The sequence below is a fragment of the Varroa destructor genome, unplaced genomic scaffold (genome assembly GCF_002443255.2).
Source record: "Varroa destructor unplaced genomic scaffold, Vdes_3.0 BEIS01000001.1, whole genome shotgun sequence".
In the NCBI taxonomy this organism is placed as follows: domain Eukaryota; kingdom Metazoa; phylum Arthropoda; class Arachnida; order Mesostigmata; family Varroidae; genus Varroa; species Varroa destructor.
Window position 1 is genome coordinate 37,516,279 of NW_019211454.1, and position 24,592 is coordinate 37,540,870.

General features: G+C 42.4%; 1 protein-coding gene across 14 annotated transcripts in view; it reads left to right on the forward strand.

Annotated features, from left to right (window-relative positions):
* LOC111243562 (calcium/calmodulin-dependent protein kinase type II alpha chain-like) overlaps positions 1 to 24,592 on the forward strand; it is a 71,834-nt gene that overhangs the window by 21,686 nt on the left and 25,556 nt on the right. For 12 of the 14 annotated variants that reach the window (XM_086977444.1, XM_086977446.1, XM_086977447.1 and 9 more), the window contains exons 2-6: positions 1,611 to 1,659; positions 18,162 to 18,347; positions 20,222 to 20,412; positions 21,462 to 21,700; positions 22,938 to 23,202. In XM_086977444.1, the coding sequence (XP_086833570.1) occupies positions 1,611 to 1,659; positions 18,162 to 18,347; positions 20,222 to 20,412; positions 21,462 to 21,700; positions 22,938 to 23,202 (930 nt within the window). Of the gene's footprint in view, positions 1 to 1,610; positions 1,660 to 2,205; positions 4,140 to 18,161; positions 18,348 to 20,221; positions 20,413 to 21,461; positions 21,701 to 22,937; positions 23,203 to 24,592 lie in introns of those variants that run through there. The other 2 variants (XM_086977436.1, XM_022789346.2) reach the window with 2 other exon arrangements.

Genomic DNA, 24,592 nt, shown 5'->3' on the forward strand with positions numbered 1-24,592 from the left:
CATATCTGATAATTTCAAGACAACCATCTCAATGACAACGGTCAGCTCAATGAAATAATGGAAATCCCGCTAGTAGCTACAACAGTTTTTATCCGCAGCGGCCAGGAACAGAACGAAAATAACACAGTGGCGGAACAGGTCCAATGGCCTTATATTATATTCAGGGCTCTTTTAGAAAAAGTACAACACTAAGACGTCAACGTACATAAATGTAGTTTTTTGTATTTTATCGAATAATTAGCTCGAAAAACTATGAAGCGGCTTTATATAGCTTTCGTTTTTTATAGTTTTGTTGTACATAACAGTAGTCAGAATAGATCTGTATGGGTTAAGTGTTCGGATACGTGCAAGTTACCAGACGTTCTCAATGTATCATAGCATTTACTTAAGCCGAATTAGTATAGTAAGTACAATGATTAAAGCAGAGAAGTTGTATTCGATGTGTGTAAATAATTAAACTATGCTATCCCATTAACAAAATCTCTTATGCTTCCGCGCGATCTCTATTCGTGAAGTAGCTCATCCTTGTTTTTGTCTTTTTTTTCTATACTATAATAAAGTTTCTATAAATGCTTAAGATGTACTTAGCCTCTTACCGCTAGCTTAAAAGACACTTACAAGCGTCACAATGAACACTCGTGGCGTATCTCAATTAGCATTGGCCATTACGCAATTAATCGGAATGAAACATTTTAGAGTAATACAAGCTTACGGCATACCACGAATTTAGCAGACAAACAATGTATAATAATTCGGTGTTAATCTAAGTTCTAACGCGGAATACGTACTAGGAAAATGTGTATATTTCGGCAAACGTTCGCTATATGTATAAGCCGTAATGCTGCAACGCAATTAGATTTTAGTTACAGAAGTAAATTGGGTGACACTGAACCGAAATAGATGTGAAAGAATTATTTCGAAAATTTGTATTCAAACGCCTGTTTGTTAGAGCTGCAATTCATTCAGCGATTTTCGATTTTGTCCTGCTATCATAAATGATAAAGTGCCCTGAAGGCATAAAATCATACGTTTAGAAGCTTCAATCGAAGTGTCTCTATTTTAATAACTTCAAACGGATTCTCGCCAATAGAATAATAATGCCGGTATTTTACGTATACAATGAACATATATATAATCCTCTTCCTGCGCAGTTTGTTTCTTGCCCAGATTAAGCCTATATACATTAATTGAAAAGTAGACTTAAATTTAGTTGCTGTTCATTTCACGTTACCGAGCAATGATGAATATTTATTAGTCCGGTTGGTAAATCGGTATTCCACATGGACAGTTGAGTAGCACAACAATATGTGATTTATTTGTAAAATGGTAGGGACTTGGTAGTAGAGGTCCTGACACTCACGGCTCTCATTCAGAGCACAAACCATCGAGTGGAGCGTCATCAATAGGTTCTTTAGAGTGGTGACATTGATGATGCTCAATTTACTTTTATGAGCGTTAGTCTTCGATCATTTGTCCGATTATTTTCCAGTAGATAAAGCTGACACAGTAGTAAATAGCGCTTTTTATTCAGAAGTGATTGTTTACGTGTCGAAATGTGTCGACATGAATTTTCCAACTCAAAGAGCAAAATGATCGTTTTCGATTTTCAGGCCAGAGGACCGTCACGCCAACGAAAAAAACGTTTTCAACAATAATCATGTTTGTAGCCCATGTCAAGGATGTTATGCAGGCAACAGTAACTAGCGTACATTCGAGGCGGCATTCAACATGTTATATTATAGCATTAACTAGCTAGACAAATATATGGCTTTATTTGGTAAGATTTTACTATTACATGAAGCAACCTTTCTAGATGTAGCTAAACCTTGTGGCTATGTATATATATATATATATATATAATTCTATATTAGAACGTTATGGTCGCGTAGCATGATTAGTCAGATTAGTCGTGATCCATTGTCAGTTCATGATGTAAACTTTTTTTAATTCAACCTATGTTTACTTCGATATTTTAGGCCAACTCGTCCAAGTTGAGTGTACGAATTGGTATCGATAAGTTTAAAAAACTGTTGATATCGTCGTGAACACACGACAAAAATTGAATGTCTCATTACAAACTTCTCTAATTAATAAAACGTCTATCATGCGATAGCAATTATGTATAGCTTGTACGCATTGGACATATGCATATACGATCAACAAACGATGTGGTGCGATTTAATATTAGATATGCCTTCTTTTTTTTTGTTACTCGTCTATCGTGTGTCGACCGGGAGCGGTTGTATTTCCGATCTGTGGAAGGCCGGGTCAACTTATGTATACTGGGGCGCACTTGATTAAGCAACCCATCGGTATCGTACAATTGCTTGAGATTTATTTTTTATTATTTCCCATTGCACAGGCACTCTTCCATTACTGACTTCTTTCGACTAGCTTAGTAATTCGATTAACATCGATTCTACATTGCCGTCAGCTTTCCAGCCATTTGGGTGCTGGGTAAATTTAGCCAAGCCTACCATAACGTTTAGTCGTATAGTTACCCTGCCCTTTCGCCTGTTCGAAACTGAGTTCTTCCTTTATTCACCTGGCCTAACCTAACAGGGTCCGCTCTTCTCGTCTTATGGACACCAGAGCAGCGCTAGCCTAAAAAGGGTAAAAGACACGGCTTGCCACATGGCTGTGCATTTTGCCTACCTCTTTTTCCTACGGAGGCGTACACGGCTATAGGTTGCGCGCCTTTGGATTTTACGGCATACAGAACAAAATGATAAAGTAGAAGACATAGACACCAGGGAAACGAGCACAAACATACAGCGGTAATAGCGACAAGAGCAGAGCCAATGGTCGTAACAAAAGTAGTTCAAAGTCGCAGTTCCCGTAATAGTACCAGTTTAAGTGACTGTTAGAATAGTAGCAGTGAGACGGGTATTTGTTCTGCTTGGCGTTATCGTCTGCGTCTCTTTCTCGATCGTCTCTGTCGTCAATGTCGATCTGTAGGAGCTTCGTGTTTGCTGCGCTGTAGGAACTTTTTATGGCTAGTAGCAGTCACAATGACAATGGTAACGACGACAAAAGTCAATGCTGGACTCCATGTTCGTATTGTTGGTGCTGCCGCGGGGTGCTTGCAATGTTAGAGCTATTGCTGCAGCGTGCGTTCCGCTCTCCAGTGCAGACTCTCCAGATTCACCTTTTGCCCTTTTGCGTTGCTGTTGTTTCATGTCCGCTGGTCATTTTCCCCTCACCCGTTTCTTTGTCAGGTCTGGCCGGCTTTACACTGGTTGACATTGGCTTGGCAGAGCTGTATGGTGCTAATGAAAATAGTGGGGTTCTAGTTTTTTCAAAAGCCAAATGCTACATTTGCTGATTCCGCTGATCTTCTCTGGGAGTCTTTTCCTGCTTTTTGCCGTGTTTAGTCGCGTAGGAGTTTACGTTTGTAATGGGGCCGCCCTTTCTGCCTTTTCACTTGTTCACTGTTCGCCCTTCAGTCGACAACGAAGAAGAACGCAAGTTTTGAAAAAACTTAAACGACGAGGGGTCAGCCGGGGGACAGTTGAAGGGGTGTACATGGACAGCGTCATAGGGGATACAATGATGAAGAAGGCCACCAAAAACTATGTAATACAAAAACAGCGAGCGGCTGTGTGCCTCAACACAGCAGTAACCCAATACAGAGGCAGCTAGCAGCCCTCCGGAGCGCAATGTAACACCAAGCGGAAGAAGGGGGCTTACAACGAACACGATCGTACTACCCTACAGCAGAGCGGATAGAGAATAGGACTGCAAAGTGTCTTAATGTGGATGTGCTATGCGAGGAAACGAATATGCTAGGCGTAAGTTGTGAGAAATTGCGTGAGAGTCCGTGAAACAGAGAAGAGAGGACGGTTAGAGGGGATGAGTGACGTTTACTCTGTGTATAATATATGGCGCGGCGTATATACATATATATAGTGCGGCATTTAAGTTGGGACACACTTTAGTGTGCTCTTTATTGCAACGGGTGTGCATTCATGGACGTGCACGAGGAAAACATCCGCGTCGTTTAGCCAAAGCTGAACAAAAAAAGACGCACAACCAGTCATTTTACCTTATTGCCCACAATCGGTGACCTATGTTATTGCCAGTTTCTTGCAGAGTCTGAAAAATGAATACATGAAGCACACCGGAAGATCCCTAATATGGTAAAAATTGAAAAGGCTCAAAAATTAATCTAGGTAATTTAATGAGTCATTTTGGGTACATCTTAGTTTTCGATACGGAAGTTGACAACTATTTTGGAACGGAATATATCAATCCCCGATTGGATCGTCCACATAAGTTCCAACGGTTAGTCTTCTTACGACTTTAAACTTTTAGTCACTTTGAGCCCTAGCATTCTTGGGACGCTCCGCCTGATATCAGCCTAAAATTCAATTTCGTTCGAATTTTTGCAGGTAGCATATTTGAACGCCACTTAAGCAAGTTTATACGAACATAGCTTGACGGACACTGTAATTAAGAATGTATATACTAACTGAATGAACTTGACAGTCGAGATTGACGTCTAAGAAATTATAGAAATGTCCCTTCTTATTTAAATACAGTTACAAAACAAAGTATTAGATATTATATATATGGTGGGGGAGAGGGAGAGAGAAATGTGATATGGATACCTGGTAAAAAGACAGAGAAATATATAGAAGAAAAGGGAAAAAAGGAAGGTATTGTAAAAGTACAATTATAGATGCTCGTCTGTTAGCACGCTCGTTTACGTTGTTCGCTGCTACTCAGTGTTTGTTTTATCCAGGTGTACATCTATCTACTGGGTGCTGTGCAGCAGTTGGCAGCCCGGAAGCTGCCTGTTTGAGCCTATGGCCTATGACTACAGCTTCGTAAAAAACGCGGCTCACAAGGCTCCACATAAATAGGATAATACAGGCTTAAGAAAAATTGGAGGATAGAAAACGAGAGATTGAAAGGGAGAGAAAAAAAATAGCTAGGTATGAAAATAACCATAAAAAGAACTCTCCCTTACAAAGGCCGACTTGTTTAATGATAGGACTACATCGAGTCGTTTGCTGTAATGCAGCCGAAGCATCAAGATAATAGCATTATGCCCAAAAGAGCCTTAACACGCAAAAGGAAATAACGCGACTAAGGAAAACGACACGCATTTACTTACTGAGAGAGGAAGAAAACGAACGGAAATGTTGGCAGTGCCCGCGGCAATACTCTAACAATGCATAGATAATCATCTGGGTACTCTACAGTACTTTGAAACGCAATCAAGCTTCAAACTGGGTACGTTCTAATCCATTAGAGTGTCGATTATTGAGTCGGCGGTGACTAACATATGGGAATGTATTTAATATGAAAAACCGTCTTCTACTGCTGTATAACAGAAACGAAAATATTAGAGCACAGTTAACTAGACTGGCTCAATACACCGGTAACAGTTTACAGTTTGAGTGACGTCATAATAACTTCATCGTTGTATGTAGTAGTGAACATGCGGTGACCGTAGTCATATCTAATTCGAAAATCTGCAAATCATTTTCACTGCTATGGATGCAATGCTGAAGCGATCACCCAGCTTTTAGTGCTGGCAAAAGGTAAAATGGTACACTTTCGCAGCCATGATAAGATTAGGCCATCAGCAGTGGCTTGACTTTCTTCACTTTTTTGTTTTCTGCCTTGCAGCTGTCCTTGGCCATTTTCCTCGCTTTCGCTAACCTACCGACAAAGCGACAAAGCCTATTTCGTCTTCCAGTCGACCTGCCTTGTCCATAGCGTCTCTCTTCTTATGCTCTGGCTGCTCTTATAGTTGTCAAGTTCTGAGTAGACAACAACACTAGTGTAAAATCCACTGTTAATTCTTCGCTGTCACCGGCTTTTAACGGTGGCTGTGTTGAGAATCACAGCGAGGTTTTCCCTCGATCTGTCTGAATGGAGGACCACTACGGCACGATGCATTTCTTTTGATCCATTGTAGGTCACAGAAGTGTTTAATTTGCTTCAGCAGCCACTTTAGCTTGATCGAATGGCCTGAGCAGACCTGCGCTGAACTTCGATCTGATTCGAATAGAGAAAGACAGACTTGTCATGAGTTTAGCCCCATACTGAAGAAGTCTAAGGCGCTGTAGGTGGCTTCTCTTAGCATACGACGAGTAACCTGTCATGTAAAATCACGAAGCTAATTCTTGCTCCACCTGCTTGAGTAATAAACTTCGCCGGATAGCTTAGCACCAACTCGCTTTTCTAAATACTGTATAGAAATAGTAGGTAGCCGCCGCCATTATGAATGCGAGTTTGAGTCTGCAGAGCAGTGAACTACACCGACCGACTTCAATCATGCCAGTGATTGCTGAGGTTCTAGGAAGGGGTGTGAAAAACATTTGCTGACCGAATAAGCTCCGGTTTGGTATTGGTGGCCAGCCGTTTGAAGTAATGTCTAATGCTTCGGGTAGCGGACATAAAATAAAAAAGGAATAAGCTCTACGTAGTGCTACTGCCTTTGCTGGTCGAGTGGATGGTTACTGGTTTTTTTAGCTCTATCGTTTTCATGACTGCTGTCCTCCTTACTGCGCCTGCTATCGATGCTAATGCTGACCAAGTCTAAGGACATACCCGTTCCAGACTAACAAGGAAGTCAGTTTGCAAGTGTAGGGCGCCAGCTATGACTGTGCACACATTATGCATGTATGGTGTAGGTGAACTTATTTAATTGCCATAATAGACGAAACTATTAACCTGACAATAGGAAACCAACGCCTAGTAAAAAATCAGTGTTAGCTCACGGTCCGTTCTCGCAAGCTTGGCTGGCGTTAGTCACAGAGCGGGCGTCGGCCTTTCGTTGGTACGCTGTTATTGGTCTTGCTCAAACAGCAGCGATGACAATAACAGCAATAACATTAACAACAGAGTCACAACAATAGTCGCTGACAATAACGCCACAAAGACTAAATGCGTAAATAAAAGAGCTAGGAGAGGGGCAAATAGATCTGTTGAAGCGGCGGCATCAGACTAGGCATCGGTGCTCTCGTTCTTCGACGCCCTCCCTTCATTTTGCCTGTAGCCCACTAGCTGTGGGCTATTGTTGTACAACAACAACAACAACAACTACAATTCTTTGTCCGAGTAGTCCCGTTGCGCCTTCTAAACGTATGGCTCTCACTTGACGAAAGTCTGTATGGTACTTGCGACGCTAGTGACACTCAGGTTAGGGTTAAGGCTAAACGGAGGCTGCACAGCAACAGCAGCAGCACCAAGTGAAGCTTGCAAGTGAAATCGAGAGCCCTTAATCGAACCGAAAGTTCTTTTATGGCTGTGGACTTATCTACAGAAGCAGTGCTGCTCCTGCTTTAATAATGGTACTGCTTCCACAGCTCATGCTGATTCTTCCCGCGGTTGCGGCACCCGGTCAATCGTTCTTCTTGCCAGAGCTTGTCCGTGTCTTACCTATGAACCTCACACAGTAGCCGTTAAATACCATGGATGCAAATCGCTGCAGGTCGTCGACGCTGGCCGAGTCGCTAATTCGTTGTTGCTACTGTCGTTGCGCTTGTAATGTTACGGCGACTGCTCTGTAGGCTGATTAAGCGCTCATGTCTGACGTCTGTTATTGCAGGTGCTTGTGCTGCCGCGGCTGTCGTTTATTCATCATATGAAGCATCACTCCAAAAGCTAGTAGTTCGCTGTTAATGCATTTTTTGCCGTAGGTAGAGCGGTACAGCGTGCGAGCGTCTTATTGAAGATTAGAGCGAATAAAGGGTGCAGCCTCTTATTACGTAGTAGTTCCATAAAATCAGAGAGGAGTCGACAGTAGCAGTGGCGGGCTACGACAAAAGCTTACAGGGACAAACGCATACGGACTTACGATCCGAGAGATCCTATATCAGCCCCCAAATTTGTCCCATTGTAATTATATATGCAAGAAAGGACGGAACCGACCCCCCGATCCCCGCCCGTAGCAACAACAGCACCGTCTAACTATTTATCTATTTGTTGCCGAATGTGACATCGAAGCAAACAGCCCCGCAGGCTACGACCGGGCTCTCAGTCCATAGGCCGGTAGACGATAATGCATTCAACGCTGCGTTGCGGAAGATGCAAACACTGAACAGGATCCTCAGCCAGCGCCAGCATCATTGTCAACGCCAATAACAACGTCTAAGTAAATGCAGTACATGCAGCAAAATTATCTGTATACTGGCAACGTTCTCGTCATCTAAGGCAGGCGAACGATACGCAGCAGCAAATACTGCGACGACATTTCAATAATCATAGCTTTCTCTCATGAGTGGTTTCACTCGTGTCTCGAAAGCTCCCATATTGTTTATGGCCGAACCTATCATCGTATTATTCCTGATGAAACGATGGTACGTGTTGATATGACATAAAAAAATGGATGTTCCATTCGTTATTGAACTGTCTAATATGCAAATACCCTTAGCTCTAACGAACCAAAAACGTTAGGTACAGTGACAAGAGTTATAAGTGGCTAACTAATTCAAGCTGATTCAGACATCGATTGGGTGATGGTATCGATCCGCAACATTCGAAGTACAGCGCAACAGCTCTACGGAGCCTTGTACTGCAATATCTCCGTTGCTTGCAGTAGCACTTGGATAGCATTTATCAGATTGCATAAGTGCTTTTATTCATCGTATAATAGCAGAAATGCTCTTACTGTCCTATATGTCTAAATGTTCTACTGTTTTTAGTACCGCTGCTGCACCTGGCAACGTATTAATAGTTGTCCTAGCACTGTGTCCTAATGTACACGTGTACATTGAACCCACAGCAGCGGCGGAAAGCGGAAAACAAGGACGATGGGGTTGGTTGACTGGCTGAGGAAAGGTAGCAGCGTATAAGTCGCAGGGGCTTCAGAGCATCGTACGTGGCCAGAAGGTAAATAGCAACAAAAGTCTGGTAAGGTTCTGGCTAGACGTTACCTTAAATCGGCGGCGTCACCGTTGCTCTACCGCTTCCGCTTATGGAATGCCCTCATTTCTTCCTCGTCCATTAGTAGTCGCTCGTTCTCCTCCCCTTCTTCCGAGCGGTCTCCCTTTCCTCCGCTGTCTTTCCTCTACATTTATGAAGACGGACGCTGGCCAGCTGGCACTGCTGTTCGAACGACTGCTGCAGCGTTCTCGCATTGCTCAGTGCGCAACAGGTGTTCTATTCTCCTGTTTCATCCGCCGATTTATGCCCAATCTTTTCCCCTTATAACACACCCAAGTATCTCTGTTTATATGTTCTATTGCTCGTCTGACTTTGGACGGCGTTCGACGTTCGCCGTCCACGGATGGCGACCTATGGAGGTATTTAACCAATCTCCAACTACAATAGTACGATCTATAGGAATAGAGGTACAACGGGAGGCAATGCAACCCACGCGAATGCCACTATGACAGCAATATTTGGTACAAGTTTGATCAGCAAACAGTGCCTTGAGGACAGACCGTGACCTGTGATCATGCCGTGCCATGTATTATGCAGTGCATCCTGGTCTACCTCATTCACGCTACAGCGGGGAATAGCACTGATGATCAGTAAATGTCAAATTCCAGTTAGATTGTTAATCGTACTCACTGCCGACAGTGTGGGAAACGACAACTGCTTGCCCTTTCCTTCTTTGTTGAAAGCGCCTAATATCTAGAGGACTCGGTGGTGGGGTCCATGAAAGACCTTCGGGCAGGAAGGAAACGGCGGACAGAAGAGCATTCGTCGACGGGGTGCGGGGCAGAGGGTGCTTTCTCCGACCTGCCGTTGGCGGGCGTCAGCTCCTTTTTTTTGGCGTTCCCCGTTTCTTTGATTATCCTGATACGTTGGTTTACCTTGCGAAGTGCAGAATGGTCAGTAGACAAGAATACTACGAAAAGAATAAAAGTAACTGCGTATTGAAGGTATTCCCTAAAAGGCATTGAGGAAGGTATATAGGACAGTAAGATAAGGGGAATCGGTTAGTCCGTCTGAACAACAGAACGGGACGAGGCTGGCAGTGTTAACTAGGCGGACATGCAGGCTATTTTTTTACCTTTTTTTTTCAAAACCTGCTCAAGGCTCGTTTCGTTACCAACACATTTCGTGAGCACGAAGAACACAGCGCACGCTGAAACCAGCTTCGTCTTTAAGGTTAGGCACCACTCACTACGTTGACAGTAGTATATCTTTCTCTCTTGTCGAGTGTCTATGGGGGTTGGAACATGCGACGATACGAAGAAGAACTTCTAGCATGGTTGCGACTTCTTCCTAAGCATAACGTTCTTCTAAGGGGTGAAGAAGCATTTTGCTGGTTTTAAGAGAAAGACGTTTTCAGAAGGTGGATGATGGTGGGAGACGGAAGCGTGGCCTCGCTAATCTGAGTATCACTTCGAGATATTCAGATAGAATCTATCCTTTCAATCGTTATGAATGGCTTTGCTTGGAGCGTATATGAGGCTTCTTGCCGTGATGGTGACTGGGTTGTTTTCAAATGAGCGGTACGGAAATGAAGTCACAACAAATAAGGCTGTTTGCGTAAATAGGCCACGCTTACAATAGAACTAGTTTTGATGGTCATATAAATAATTGCATTTAGCTTTATTGCACATGGTAGAGACCTTTAATACGGCGCAGCTGAATGTAGAAGGATAGTCACAGCTAAATGAAGAGGGATGAATAGATCCGGTAGCTCGCTTGGGTCCAACCGTTGCTGGATTAAATGTGCACGTCATTTTGCATAATCTTCAAAAGCGCACTTTGTATAGTTGTATAGACAAACGGTGTTTTCACTGGCATTATTTCAACTAGTGTCTCAATGAACACCCTTCCGCTGGTACCTCTCATTAAGAATTTAAGACTGGTTGCCGTAGTTTTTCTTATGGCCTATTGCGTGATTGGACATACAATCGTCGCGTTTTTCATGAAACAGATTATAAAATTGCATGTGATCATTGTTATTTCCGTTTGAGCGTTACTTCTGTAACCTTCTTGCACTATATATTCTTTCTAGATTTAACACTACTATGTGTACCTGAAACCCAGGCAACAACAGCAGTCTATCACGAATCAATAATTATTTACTCACTACTAAATATGAACGCTGTAAAGGATACGAGTTGATATGAAATAAGGACTATTGTAGCATCCTGATCGTGGAGCTTACTCCTGTAGAGATCAATAACTGACAAATACCAAAATTTATGGAAATGATAAGCGGTTTTATTTTCAGAAGCATCTTTTATTAGATCTGCTAAAACCTTGTTGTATGGTTGCTTTAAGTTCTATCTCCCATTAGTTAAGTTAGCTATCCTTTTTGCGTATCGTTCTGCGTGCTTTGCAGGAAACATCCTTGTGTAACATTTTGATAAATAATAAACGCCATTAAATGCAGCATTGGTTATAGTTTAAATAGACCACTAGATCCATTCTAGCTTCTGTTCAAAATAGTTCGTATAGAAATTCGCCTGTTGCGGATAGTCGAAATGTAGACGATTCATAGTTGAAACAAACTGATAATTTCCTGCGTATTTTATGCCAGATTTGGATTTAGCCTAGGTTGAGAGCGATGGCAGGTGGGAACAATCAGACGAAAGGAATCATCATGTCATTAAAAAATCTGCAGTGCACGAGTTTCATCATCTCATTTACGAAACTCAAGAGGATCATAGCTCAACGAGAGCTGATTTTATAAATGTTGTTACGTTATTCTTTCTAGAACTCATGCCGGCAAATATAATCTTAGTCGATCTATTAACCTACAACCTCTAAGGCCTTACTAGTTAAACACGTTCATGCATCTACGCAATAGATGTTCCATAGATTTATAATATCTTTAAGTACTAAGATATAAGTAAGTATATAAACATAAACCAGGCGAAATATATATATATATATATTCGAGAAAATTATATGTTAAGAACAAGTTATTGTATTTTTAGTCTCACCTTTTTCATCCCGGATTCATTCCGGGCCCACCGCGACAAGAACGTCTCGGGGAATATCAATCATCATACATCATTTACGTTGTACGACGGCCATAAGCACTAAGCACTGCGTCGAGCGTCCGATGACGGTGTGTTGCAGCGTGATATCTAAGGTAGCGAAGCAATGTGTTTTTTTTGAGAATACAAGGATTAGCACTAGCCTACAAAGAAGGGGGAGCGGCTATGGCGGAAAACAGAGATAACAATGTTCTGACATAAACAAGTCCGCAAGCCCGGAAGTAAATTGTCTGTTGTCGTTGTTGGTTAACAGGAGAAATTGCTAAGCGAGTTTAGAAGGGTTGGATTATTAGGCTGCAATGGCTTGTCAGGACTCAGACGCGCACTGATTGTCCGCTTGCACTTGCAGACAACAAATTTAGCCTGACCAGCTTGCAGAAACAACGCACAGAGCGATAGAAGCTTTGTAGTCATAGGGCGTTGCGTTGGTTGTCGTCGAAGCCGAAAATAGCCGCAGTGACCACCACCTCTATCGTCACAACTTCGTCTAGTGTAACCTAGTAGCACGATGTCATAGGAAGAGGGATTGGTTGGTTAACGAAGATCAGCTTTGGAACGAAGCGGAAAAGGAGGCAAAGAAGGTTGTAGAAATGGTGCAAGTAACGGTGGGGTACTAAAATTGCCGTCAGACAGAATTAAGGCTGGCTGACTGCGGGCAATTTGGAAGTGGTCGCTCGATTGTCCCTTCAGTTTCTCTGCTCCCTACCATGAAGTCATGGGACGGCGACAACAGTAACATAGAACATCGGCTCTTCATAGAGCTGCTGGGAAGGCGGACAAACATTGCCAAGTTATCGTTATGCGCATCTGTCTGCACAGGCAAAGGCAGGACGGGTGGGGAAACGAAAAAAGGTCTTGCTGTCCCTGTAATTGTTGTCGCCGTCACAGTCATCGTCGTCCTTGTGATTCCGTTGCCCGTCGTTCCCACAAGGGGCCATGGGTCCCATCTCACCACCACTGTTGCAATCAAGTGGTGGCTGCGTTGTGTCAAATTTTCCGCCCCACTGAAGGTCCGTAGCTTGTTCTATTTCTCTCTCTCTTTCGCTGTTAGCCACTGCACCACATTTCCCTTCCCACTACCTACCCGGCTATCCACAGCTACCGTAGTTCTCTCATCAACTTAGACTAGCGTGGAAGAGGAGCACAAGCGGAAGACGGCATGCCCGACGTGCGGCGTCAGGTATGTACTAACGATACAGTACTGGCACACGTCGAGCTTTCAATCGGTCAAAGCCAGAGGAGAGTGACGAACAAAAAAAAAATAAGCCATTCAATCACGGCACAAAGCTCAGTCGCCCTCTTACGTGTACCGACTTTTTCGAAGGCTAGAGGATTCCGACATAGTAACAAAGAGACGCAAAAGGATAAGAAGAGTGAAGGACTATTAGGAATAAGGTAAAGGGTTAGGGCCGTAGAAGGGAAACACAACAGGGGGGCCACCGCAACCCGTTCTTGCATGAACTACGGGGCAGACAAAGTTAGACTCTTGTCGGGTTCCTATCGAGCTCCCAGCAGTTCCGTTTGTTCCCCTATCGCGAAATTTGCGCACGGTTGCTTTACTGCCTGTTTAATACGTCATCGTCGGAAAACGATTTAGCTATGTTTTTTCTTCTCTTTTAAGTTATCTTTCTCTCCCGAGCTTGGGGAGTATCCTTGATCCCCTTTTTACACCCTTGGCTACCCCACACCACACATACTGGGGCGTCCTTTGACCCAGCTTTACTGCCGCTGCCTTTATCGAAATGGTTCTGTGCTAGCCAGCGGCAGTCACCGCGGCAGCAGAAACACTTGAAAAGTAGAAGTTATGATAACTGTAGAACCATCAGAAATGTACCAACAGACATAGGGTAACGGAAACGCATCGAGGCCGGCGCGGGCTACCATTACAAGTGAGTCAAGTGGACACAACACGGGTTGTATTGTATGCGTATATATATAACAGGATATCCTAGATTGGTGCGCTGGCGCCGGATAGACAGGAAGGTTAAATAAAGCGTGCTTGCTCCCATTGTTTCTGATGAATCCACTGCGGAACTATCCACAGTCGATCACGTATACAAGGCGACGTTGTCATTGTGTATTGCAGGACCTAAAGACTCTTCCCTCTTGAAGTTTGTCCCATTCATAGAAATCGAATACACGCAAATCTCAAACATTACTAGGAGAAGAAACATGCTAGCCCTTTTCACCTTCTCTTTTTCGCCCTTTCTATTCGTCCCTCATGAGATAGTGGTATCTGCTACTTGAGCAGGTCTAGGTAACATAGTGAAAAAAGGAGCATTGGTGATCCTTAGGTAGATGCACTATATTCGGTTAGAGCGGTCGACGGCTCGGAAGTCGGTACTCCAACAGACAGTTGCGTTGAAGGCGAGCGATCATGGAAGCGCCGCGAAAATAAAGCTGTTGCTAGTTGCCACGGTCATCGTGCTGGTGGCGGCCCTAATGATACCGGTGGCGGTCGCATTCTGTCATATATACTCAGATGGCATATAGTCAGATGGTGCGCTGACTAACACGGACGCTCACGTGTTACTGATTGCTTCGCTAGTCATCGCTGATGCCGCTGTTGTTGAGGCCAGAACTCATTTAAATCCCAAAAGAATTGGAGGGAATGCGCCGATAAAAAGAAAGCGAACGAAATAGAAAAGTCAATGTAAGTGTAATTCTGCAAGTCTGTGACCTCTACCTGTAAAGTAGGTCAACGAGTCGCCAGCAGTCAGATACGCGTAACGATAATATAGCTAGCTGGGCTCAAATTCTACTGTTGCTGTGTATAAAATAATATTTGCTGCGTGGTAAAGTGAAAGAGCAAAAAAGAATTGTCTATCACGGAATGTTTCTAAGAGAGAGAGCAGGGGGCATAAGGTGAGACAGCGTCAAGCAATAGCGGACTCCGAGCTAAGCTAAGTCAAACGCTGTATACGAAGTTTTTCTCACCGATGCATTGTTAAGAAGATCTAATAAGAAAAATCTGGAAAACCGTGCCGAATCGTTCGGCAACGTCGGCGTGCTTAGAAGGCTCATCGATCCTGGTAACGCCAACGAGTAGCCTAAAAAGTAGGACAGTTGAGGTGTCCTTTATTGCCAACTTGGATATGGCTATGATGACGATGGCGGCGATGGTGGAGGCAATTCTAGGCAAATGGGCCCTTCGCCGGCCTCTCAAATTAATTTCTTCCTCAAAATACGCCCCTTATGTGGGGCGATGTCTATGGCCTAACGGAGGTACCAATGTTCACACACATACACTCATATAGATGGTACAAAAGATATGAAATACTACTGAACAGATACAAATTATGCAGACATATTTTATTCTGGGCGGTTGTTACAAGGCTAGGCAGGGACGCTTAAATAGTTAATTATTTAGCAAATAATTAATTGTTTGAGCGCCTCTGCTTAGCCTAATCGTTGCTTGCTTGAAGTTATTGTCTGTAATGACGAGAAAAAGGTTAATCACATAAAAACTGAAAATCACAGTAGAACGCATAACCAAAGAAGATCAACTTATTATATTACATTATTATTATTTAGTCTCGTTATAATATTGACCCTATTCTGCATAACGGGTGCGTGTATTTCAACTGTTCTAAGCTTTCACCACGAAATATATAAAAGACATTTTTCCCTTCTAAAAAAATGTAATATAAATATTTAGAGGAATAAAAAATATCCCTTGTTATACATCCGCTACTATTGCTTGGACGCTTGTACGTGCGGGTCATTCAAAATATGTTTACTTTTATATGCAAATAATAATGTAACATTTAATTATACGCAACAGTTAGGGCTATCCGCGTAATCCAGCTTTCGTACTTTCATAGAATTTTGTTACGCGTAAAAATACAGAAAAAAGCAAAGAAAAGGTATGCAAGCAAAACCGCAATACACGAAGCGTCTACTGCTTGCGATTACCAAGCGTCCCGCTTCGAAGCATTTGTGTATTTACGACGTTCGACATCATAATTTAACTTCCTTTTTAAATATTCATCCCGTATAGGAAAGATACCACGAGGTCGGAGGTAATGACCAAACATTTGCAGAAAAACGAAATACGCCAGTTATTGTGCTCTCACTAAGAAAAACAAATGCTTTACAAAACAGAGATACAACTTTCCAGTGATTTCTAGTTATCGTCTGTGCTAACATCGGTGTATGCTATCTTCGGTGATCTAAATAAAAACTTGTTTTAATTAAAGAAAAGCAGTAATAACTTCATATGTTGCTAATATATAGGAAGGAAAAAAACCTATAGAAAACAGAATTTCAATAAGAAGCTTTCATGATTTATCACAGAAATAGGAATAATTAGAGGTACCCATACTTGTCATTTACTTCACCACAAGGAACACGTCAGCTGCATTATCACCGAATGATTACTTCAACACGTGCGCCTTTTGGTTGTTGCTACTGCTGATGATGTGGGAGTCACCGCTGATAAAGAACCTTTAAGGTCATCACACACTTGCCATCACCAAATTAGGCCAACATTTGCCAACAGAACTAAGTCAGCCTTTTTTTGTTACGTATCTGTTGCACGTGTCGTTTTCAGTTTCTATACAATGCGAACTGTCTGTTCAGGTACTTGAAAAACATCGAGCGATCAAAAAAATATATGGTATGCAAACAGGTATCCTATACAAATGGCTTATCATGCATCATCGAACGCGGCTACGTGAACGATCTGTTCTCCGTACTTTGTCTTTGACATGAAGGGAAGAGCACTCCACGTTTAATTATTGTGATCACCACATGTTATCGGGCATTTTATCCAATTCCTGTGGAGCAAGAGACACGAAACGTCTGCATAAATAAACCGATTTGAATCAGGAGCTTCTGACAAAGTTTCTATTATATATACGTTTGTATTGCACAATATGAGTAGGATAAATTTCCAGTGAGGTGTAAGGGCTATGGTGCTCCTGATAAATATGAAGTTAAAGGAAGGTCCACGATGGAAGATTTGCCGAATAAAATTGTTAACAAATATTCTTTCATACGTCTATTCCATATCGACAATATTAACAAACATAATGGGAAAGATAGCAGTCAACTATGAATAACTGTCATGCCAACTTCAAATAATCGTCGTTGTTGCTCGCAGTGTGTTGCTGTTCGTAAACAGTGTTGCTCGCAACATTGATACCGGCTGTTAAATTCTGAGATAGGTCGACAGTATCATTGCAGGAGCACGAAACTAGGTCGCCTTGTAGGGTTAACTGGCTATGGGCGAGTCAGCTAACCGTGCATGTCTCGGACAGATTTTAGATAGCAGCGATTAGTTTCACGCACCTTATCACTGATTAGGCCAGTCGCTATGTAGGACTATGGATGAAAAATGATTCTCATAATTATCGCTAAAGGAATTCTTACTAAGATATACTAACAGATATTTTCTCCTGAAGTAGGGGTATTTTCACAAGCTCTAACACAGCTTGATACCTCTACATGAAGTTCGTCTCCTCAAACCACTTTCAATCTTTTTGGATTCGCTTCAAATCGTTTATCTTCTTTTTGCCATGAGCTTTGTATTCATGACATGTACGTTAGCCAGACTCCGTTGGCTTACTTTGAAGGATATTCTAGATCGTTCTGCGGATAGCATAGCCATCGTTTGCAAGGGTGCCCATTTGCCTTGATTGATGTACTCGTTAAGTTTTTCAGGCAAGTGAGTGACGGGCCGCCTATCAGCGGATTATACAACCTTATCGTTAGTTGAGACGATATCGGAGTAGCCATTAAAGCAAGCAGAGCAAACGATCAGGGACGGAGTTTTAAATAGGAAGCTTTCAGCGAGGCAGCTGAACCCGTCGCTCCGAATACTGAAAGGCAGACGAGATCAGCAGTATTGGTGATGACACTTTAGGACCAAAGCTGATCTGTAGAACGAATTATTACTAATGGTAACAATACTATCTCTCCGTCTGGTAGTAAGGTCCGTTTTCGATCTACACAGACTTCAGAGTGAACGACCGCCCAGTCGAACCAAGAGGAGACAGATCTATATGGGTAAAAAATCAATATCGTTGGGCGCACGCCTCTATCATGACTAATGCCATTGATATTTACTCAATTCTGTAGCGTTTGTTGATGAACAGTTGTTGTTGATATGTCATTGGTAGGCAATAACGTTCTGCCGTTATATCAACCGCTTCGCCTAATCACATAGATTACGCGTCGTTACTATTAAGGTTACTAACATCTCTTTGTCTCTATTTATTTTGTATTCGTTTTCAGGGGAGCGTTTTCAATAGTGAGACGATGTGTTCAAAAGTCAACCGGTCTCGAGTTCGCGGCAAAAATCATCAATACCAAGAAACTGTCAGCGCGGGATTTTCAAAAGCTCGAACGAGAGGCGCGGATATGCCGCAAACTAAACCACCCAAACATCGTCCGGTTACACGACAGTATACAGGAAGAGGGGTAAATAAGAAAACATATATTCTGTGTTTATATTCCTACCGTACGCATACAAAAGGGTTACGCGATCTATATTCACCTCCTTACTCGCCAACGTTCCTCTGCTATTTTCTAACACATTCGTTAGCGAATATAACAGATAATTCCAACTTTTATTTTTTGTCTACGCGCGCTCACCCAGTAAACTTATATTAGCGTCATGTTGTTCGACAACTCTCATTACGCATTTGATCTATTGCTTATATTGTACAAAAATAAGAGTAGGCCTATTTTGCCAGATACTTAAGGTATAAATTAAAACGTGTTCCAAATTTTGCACCAATTTTTGATGTGCGTGTTTATTTTTGGAGATCTATTTAGCTTATATAAACCAAGAGAACGAACCAAATCATCTTCTTAAACAGAACTTCTACTTATGTTACTGCCAAAAGGCCCGCGGACTACATGTATAGCTATCATTAATTATTCTGATCTGATGAAGTTAAAATCGAACGTCTGACGATTTCTATATGTTAATGTGTTTGTCACCGAATCACCATAAAAACCTGCTCGATCGTCAGTAGAGGTACACTAACACATCCAGTTGTTTGCGTAATACCGGACCCGCAATTTAAAACCAAATAGCATTCAATACCTTATATGACGCCTTTAGAACTCTATTTGGATGCTTGTCTTATAGTCTTAACATACGAGCAGGAAGCGCGAAATGTTGTATCATGAGTGGCGCAGTTGGATCCGAAATCATGTTCTTAGTAGCATGTTCAACGACAACCTCAAAGAGTGCAAACCTAAGGGGAGCACTGGTTGATATCTGCTCGTTACCAAGCATGGCTTCACCACCGATCGCATTAAGGACAACGCGTTGAGGACGAAGAAAAATCGTTTAGAAAAGCTAAAGGCAGAGCGGAGGATATAGCAGCATTATGTTTATCCGACATGACGATGTCTTGCCTACTGAACAGACGGCCTAGATTTACCCTCGAGGCAGTCTCAGGAGTACCACCAAGAAGGTTCTCTAGAAGTAACACATCCTTGCGCTCAGTTGTACACACACTTGTGGCCCCAAACCGTGTCAACTTCCCGAGTCTATTTCCTTGAAGGCCGCTGCCGTCATCTACTTTTCAATATCTTCTTGTTACCCTTTCTTACCGCGCGCCAAACAGTGGCGAAAAGGAGAGGGGCTCGTGAAGAAATGCGATGGCACCGGAGGCATCAAAGAGTAGTGGCAGGCCAATGGCGGAAGAAATGCAAGGCCGCACAGGCACTACGGTTCTGCAAAGTTGCTGCTCTTATAAACACGGTCACCGGCACCATCGGGCTCCAACAGACCAGGCGCCTCGCAGCCATTCCCCTCGGTAACTGTTCATTCGAGTTGGCGTCTCTCTCAGGGGAGCTGTAGGATCTCGTGCGATCGGTTGTATAGTATCTATACGCCTGGGAAAGCAAGTATCGGGACAAGAACGGGTCCATGGGCTCGGGTTAGACGAGACGGAATGTAATACGAGCACCGTTGTTAGAAGTTTTCCAGATATCGTTCCTACATATTTCATACGTGTATGACGAAGGTGACATTATGACCTAATACAGCATCTAAAGAGTAAGAAAGTTATATTGATCGTTGCTAACTATACGTTAACAAGCGAATGACGTTTAGTAGCGCTATATTCTTTTCAAATGAATACATGTTTTCGTGCATGAAGCCCATAGATCAACTCGTCTAAACCATAACTGACCATTGGCTAGAGCCCACAAGTATAGCACTATATTGGTTAGAAGCTGATAATGCTAAACAATACAAAGCATTACACTCAATATGTGTCATTTTCGCCCACTTATTGTACTGTTGTTTCTGCCCGGTCCGTTTGGCCCATTTGCAGGTACCACTACCTTATCTTCGACCTGGTGACCGGGGGAGAGCTATTTGAGGACATAGTGGCGCGAGAGTACTACAGTGAGGCCGATGCTTCCCACTGCATACAGCAGATTCTGGAAAGTGTCAACCATTGCCACCAAAATAACGTTGTCCACAGAGATCTCAAACCAGAAAATCTCCTCCTTGCCAGCAAAGGTTAGTGCTGAGTCATGTTCACGTAATCCAATAACAACGATCCTATTAAGCAGTAGACACTTGCAAAAGCTAATTCACAGACAGATCTCCACCACTGTTTAATTCTACAACGGTTTTACTAGCATCGATGTCACTGTTTCCTATGCTTAGAGATGTCCTTTAGTTGAAGAAAAATAAAGTTCAGGCCCGACTCTTCAGGTCGAATAATGGCAGAGAAATTAAAAAAAAATACGTCGAAAGAATGCACACTGAAGAAATCGAGAACCAGCACAAATCTACTGACTACAAGAACGATCAGGAAAACAGAGTTGTAAAGCATTATTGCTCCTCGGGCCTTGTTGTGCGGCACAGCGGGGGCTCTCGTCTTCCCTTTGCTGCTGGTACAAACAAAGTTAAATGAGATGAACTTTTTAGCTAAGCTGTTAAAAGGGAGCGAGTCGTAGCAGAAGGCCTTGTCCAAATCAGATTATGCGGCAAACAACCAGATTGAATTTAGTGGCTACTACGATAATTATATTTGTTCTACCAATTACTTATTGCATGCCAGAATTTAGGCAAGCCATGGCGTGGCGTGGCCTTACTGCACAGCGCAGGTGACGTGCCCCCCGTTACGATTCTCAACAAGCAATGATTATGGTGATCATCGGCTGTTCCGCCTTATTGTTTGCGACCATCTATATATATGGCGCTTTAATAAAAACTATTGCACATTTAGACATTTTATTAAATCTTCCTTCGAAGACTCGATTGAGTCAGGCCTTCTCACTTCAAATGCTACTTGAAGTCACCAACTTTTGATCCCTTGATTATTTTATTGTAAAATCAATATCAACATAATACATATATTGGTCTCTTCTCGCCATAGAGTATTTCTAAATGCATATGAATTTAAACGCTTGGTTACTGCGTACCAATTAATAACGAGGATGTGTTAGGCTGTTGCACCTGTCATCGTATATAGCGATCGTCATTATTGTAACTTCTTCTCTTTGCTGTGTCCTTTCCGGTGTCTTTAACCTGCCTGTGTGTTGAATTTCATCCATACGTAGCCAAGGGCGCTGCTGTGAAACTTGCCGACTTTGGTCTCGCGATAGAGGTGCAAGGTGAACAGCAGGCCTGGTACGGTTTTGCCGGTACGCCGGGCTATCTTTCACCTGAAGTACTCAAGAAGGACCCCTATGGGAAGCCTGTTGATATTTGGGCCTGTGGTGTGATTCTCTATATTCTGTTGGTCGGGTACCCGCCTTTCTGGGATGAAGACCAACATCGACTCTATGCCCAGATTAAGGTAGGTACAGTCACACATCTTACCAGAAAGACGCATACCATTAAACCAGCAACATATGTTTAGTCGATGATGATAAAGACCGAATACTTTTTAATTACTGAAAGTAAAGCACAAAAAAACAACAATAAAAAAGACAATATACATAAAGAATAACATAAATGATGGAATTGTAATAAGGTCAGAAACAATGCGTTACCAGTAGACACCGATGTTTCCGTCGTCGATTGCGTCAATGTTGATTTCTACCCAAAATTTCGCTACAATAAGGGCCAGTGTTGTTCTGTTAAATCTTTAGCATGCTGGCTATGTTCCGGCGCGGGTAAAATACATTTTTGTCTTATCCGCCCTTCTGCTCTCATTACTATGGCGTAGTCAAATAACTCCAGGCCCAGACTCGAATATAGCGCTCGAAATTTGCTCTGTGTAGGGTCATCGCAATTCATACAGCCGAGTGAACACGCACTAATTGTATTTTTAGACCCGGACAAACGGCTGGGCCTGTGCGAGACGACGCATTCAACATAGTATTCTGGTACTACCATAATAATGGTTATGTTTATACAATATTGTGAGGTTGCTAGTAATGTGATCCAACCTTTTTTACTTATACCGCCATACTCATCGCTCTCAATAGCCGTCTTCTACTTGCATTGAACACTTTTGAAACGACCGAACATTATCACGTGTTCGTTCAAAGGTTCGATTATGTCCACGTTTTTTTCAAATTAATTTTTGTGCGGCCTAATATAGGCCTATCTGTTACTTAGTATCCACTAAAGCATTAAGAAAGTACTGCATTTACCTTCGCAGCTGGTCTTTTTGGTTATCAATTGCGTCTGGTATTACTCGCTGTTTGTTTGCTAATATGCCTGCAGTCAGCGTTCCTCTACGATGAGAGAAATGTATGTCTTCTGTGCTCCTTGTAGAAAAAGATCGTATACCTGATTGAACTCCAGACACACTCATTAACTTACCTAAACTCAAATAAGTATACCTAATGCGTACTACTACATGGGGTAGAGTACAATCGTGCTATGACATAACGTTTTTCAATATTAAGGTCTCTCTGTGCAGTGAGACGCCCATATTCATCACTGCTATGGCACTAGAGTTTGACCTCCGTCTAGAATTGGGATTAGGTATACGTTTGCTATACGGGTCTACCTTGTTATGAGCCCCTAGGTGTGGCTACCTTTGAAAGCTAATTGTTTATGTTGTCGTTGTTATTTCTGTTTAGGCGGGAGCGTACGATTACCCTTCGCCCGAGTGGGACACGGTGACACCAGAAGCTAAGAACCTCATCAATTCGATGCTCACGGTCAATCCGGCTAAGCGCATTACAGCCGCCGAGGCCCTCAAACACCCCTGGATCTGCCAGAGGGAGAGAGTGGCATCGACCCTGCACCGACAGGAGACTGTCGAGTGCTTGAGGAAATTCAACGCCAGGAGGAAGCTCAAGGGAGCTATCCTCACTACGATGCTGGCTACGAGAAACTTCTCAAGTGAGTTAGCTTGCTCCGGTACCGCTATCCGCTCCCAAACAATCGCATTAGATTATTACTGCCAGATCTTCCTGCCCCAAACCCCCTCATTGAAAATTCGATCGTATCTGTCGAATGGAATGAGCTTATCCTTTTTCTTTACCAATCCTTCCTCGATGTAATTGGTGATCAATTTCAAATGTTTTCCCTTGCCAGGATAAAAGTGTATGATATTAGCAGTTGATAGATAAGTGTCTGTCAAGGCTCTTTACGCACACAATATTGATACGAGTTGGGGGAATCCAAAGCTTGGCCAGGGCTCTCTGCTCAAACTTTGGAGATTTCTTTACTATAATATTTGATATTGTAACAATGGTTAAAACAATATTATTTACTTTAGTTTGCCGTATGTGTATAGCAGTATCAACTACATTTGACTGATTTTATTTGAACTAAAACCTGCTTCCAATCGGAGCTCTACGATTAGCAACGTATTTTCTAAAAAAATATCATAGTTTAGGCTTTTTTCAATATCACAGTCAATTATTATCGTCAATGGATTATCGTATATATAATTTGTGCTATTTTTTTTTGTCGATATTTTCTATTCGTATTAGCATCCTGCTTAGCAATGTGTTACTGATAGCTGATATAACAAGAATATCAACTATAGACAACTGTACCTTACTAAGACGTTGTTGTACCCCACCCAGCTACTTATCTATTACGTACTATGAGTCAACGTTTATCATAATAACTACATATGGTCTCTTTTCATATTTCTTTATTGCAACTGTTATTTTCGACCCTCTTAACTGGAGCATTTTCACTACGCGTCTAGTATTACTGGAATAGATCCACACATTGCTACTATAACTCTAACGTTACTATACTTTTTATGACAAATCATCGTATTGATACTGCTTTCCGCTCTATTAATTTATCTATTTTTACCTCTTCTTCAAGGAGGCCGACCATGGAAACAGAATTGCGGTTTTTATCGTACTAATGATAATGTTGCTTACGGTGAGGACAACACTGATGCTGATGATTTGGGTTAGGGCGACATTGGCCTTATTGACGTGTATGCTGATGACCATGAAACAAGCTGATGGCAGGAGGTCTTGCTTCTTGATAGTCTTGTTGCTTATAGAGTTAGGTGCTTTATGGGTGGGCTACCACTGTCGTCACAGGCAATTATTACATCTGTGTTGCAAGTGTAAGCGCTACCACTGAACGATGATTAATCAATTATTACTATTAATGGCTACAACAAAGTTAATGGTGATAAAAAAAAAATGACGCCAACAGTGTTGTTATTGTCGCTGCTGCTCAGGAGGAGGTGGAGGGTGATGATGATGATGATGAGTGTTATGGCACTCGTCTTCAGTTGAGTACATTCGCTTTCCCT